At 38.0% G+C, this 2,324-nt stretch overlaps 1 protein-coding gene across 1 annotated transcript in view; it reads left to right on the plus strand.

Annotated features, from left to right (window-relative positions):
- Positions 1-2,324, plus strand: part of LOC109539172 (roundabout homolog 2) — a 50,113-nt gene that overhangs the window by 39,757 nt on the left and 8,032 nt on the right. The window contains 1 exon segment of the mRNA XM_048668058.1: positions 594-875. Coding sequence (XP_048524015.1) covers positions 594-875 — 282 coding nt within the window.

Raw genomic sequence — 2,324 nt, forward strand, 5'->3', positions numbered from 1 at the left:
TAGTTATCATGTACATATAAATAAGATAGAAAGTATTCAAAATAAATTTCTAAGATACTGCGCCTACAAGGCATCTATACCTTTAGATGATTTGGTTAATTACGACATCAATTAGAAATTCAAACGCTTGAACATAGAAGATTGGAAAGTGAAATGATATTTTTATTTAAATTAATTAACTATCATATAAATTGCCCTTATTTGCTCAGTAAATTGAATTTCCATGTTCCTAAGGGAACGGTCAGAAGTCAATCTATATTTTACTTGGCAACTCATAACACCAATTACAGTCACTTTATGATTATCGACAGAGTATGCAGGACTGCTAACAATTTAGATTTGTCATTTTTTAATATTTCTTTGGCAGCATTTAAGTCCGAACTAAAGCTGAAGGTACCCATGTAATTTATTTATTGATTATTTATCTGTTATTGTTATATGTTAATTTTTATAGTATTTTAATATTTTTATACGCATTGTATAATTCGCCATGGATTTTATCCGTTTAATAAATTTGAATTTGAATTTGAAAAAAATATAACATGAGATTGGCGCAGAGAAAAATGTCCATCTAATCAGTTGTTTTGTCCTAGTTCTTCGAGAGGAATTCAAGACGGTGCCTACGGACACAAAGGTGGCAGCAGGAGAAACAGCGCTCCTGTTGTGTGGTCCACCCAGAGGATACCCAGAGCCTACCTTGGTATGGAAGAAGGACGGGATGCCGCTGGACATTGATGGAAGAAGGATCCGCACAGTGGATGGCGGCAATTTGATGATCGTGGATGTGAGGCAACACGACGAAGGAAAGTACCAATGCATCGCACACAACGTGGTGGGGTCGAGAGAATCGCCCGAAGCCACCCTCAGAGTTTACGGTAGGAACCAAAAAGTGAAACGAAAATGGGGCAGTTTAGTCGTAAAATCAGCTATTTTGAGCCGCGCGCTCGTTTCACAAATATATCGCGGGTAATGTAATGCACATGAGTTGCGCCAAACAAACACGTGGATGTCATCAGAAGAGGCAGCAGGAGCAACAAGATACTAATAGGCAGTTAGTTTTATTAAAAGTGTGAATGTAAATGGGCAGAGTGCTTTTATAGCAGGAGCATTCTAAAAATATGGCCAGGTTGAATGCAACAGCAATTCAATTTTTGCACTGCTTCTTGCCGATGCGGATAGTGTGTCCTTTTAATTCGATATTCTTAAGCACTTGCGAAGTTTTATTCACGTTGTTTGGAAACAAAATGGATTTTGGGAAAAGTCGGTTAATAAATAGCATAATATCTGTATCCATCCGGAAAGTTTTTGCACACATTCTCATTTGTCTGCAAGTCTTATTACTTATTTTCTTTAGATTGATTACGCAAAGCTGACCCAGTGCCAACAAATAAAGAGAAAAACGTAGCAGAAGCCGATAAATCCTCAAGGAAAGTGGAAGATATTTGTTACTTCTTCCATATCCGTCGATAAAGCACGTTTAATAACACTTGACAACTAGAAAATAAGTCATAAATCCTCGACATGAGAAGCCGGAGTGCGGCTCCGTTGTATCGGAAGATAAATGCGACTTGTGCTAAGGCAATTTTTCAAAACTTTACTACTGCATCTGTAATATAGGAATAACTTTATTGGGCGCATCACTTCAACCCGAAAGGAAAGAAATGCGAAAAGTTTTATGCCGATATTTTGTCAGCATATTACAAAGTTTCTTTGGCAAACTTTCAGTACATCGAGTACGATCCATCAAAAAGGAGGAAATTTTTTGATGCGTAACTTGTCTGGTCGAGGGACTTTGGAAATCGGCTAAACTTGGAGTGGAAACTTAACTGGGGATTGTTTAGCTTGTAATTATCACTTTTAATCGCCAATCGTTTGCATCACCACAAATGCATTGAACTAAATTTATTCGCAGATAAGCCAGTCAAATAGTTGTGACTTCTCAGGTTAGTAGTAAAAAGGATTTTTCCATTGTTAATTTCCGTATCGAATTACCGAACTGAAAAGTTGCCCCGTTCTGTGATTCCACATAGAATGGAACCCGGAACAGACGCAGACAAACTTTGGAAAAATAGCTACGAGGGACCCCCTATCATCTATGCTCGTCTGTGTCTAGGCAGGGGCGGATCCAGCTTTAAATTCAGGGGGGTTATGTAGAAAAAATACAGTCTTCTGTTATCTATGAAATTAGAAAAATGATCGTCGATTTGTGCAAGGGTGGCGCAAGATTATTGCAAAATTTCATGTTTTCCGTCCCGTTTTGCATGTTTCTCGGTAGCAAAATGAGCAAGAACGCTCGTTTTTACATCATTCCAGAGATAACTAAA

The sequence above is a fragment of the Dendroctonus ponderosae genome, unplaced genomic scaffold, assembly GCF_020466585.1.
Source record: "Dendroctonus ponderosae isolate FM_Combo_2020 unplaced genomic scaffold, Dpon_F_20191213v2 Dpon_F_20191213_7, whole genome shotgun sequence".
Classification (NCBI taxonomy): domain Eukaryota; kingdom Metazoa; phylum Arthropoda; class Insecta; order Coleoptera; family Curculionidae; genus Dendroctonus; species Dendroctonus ponderosae.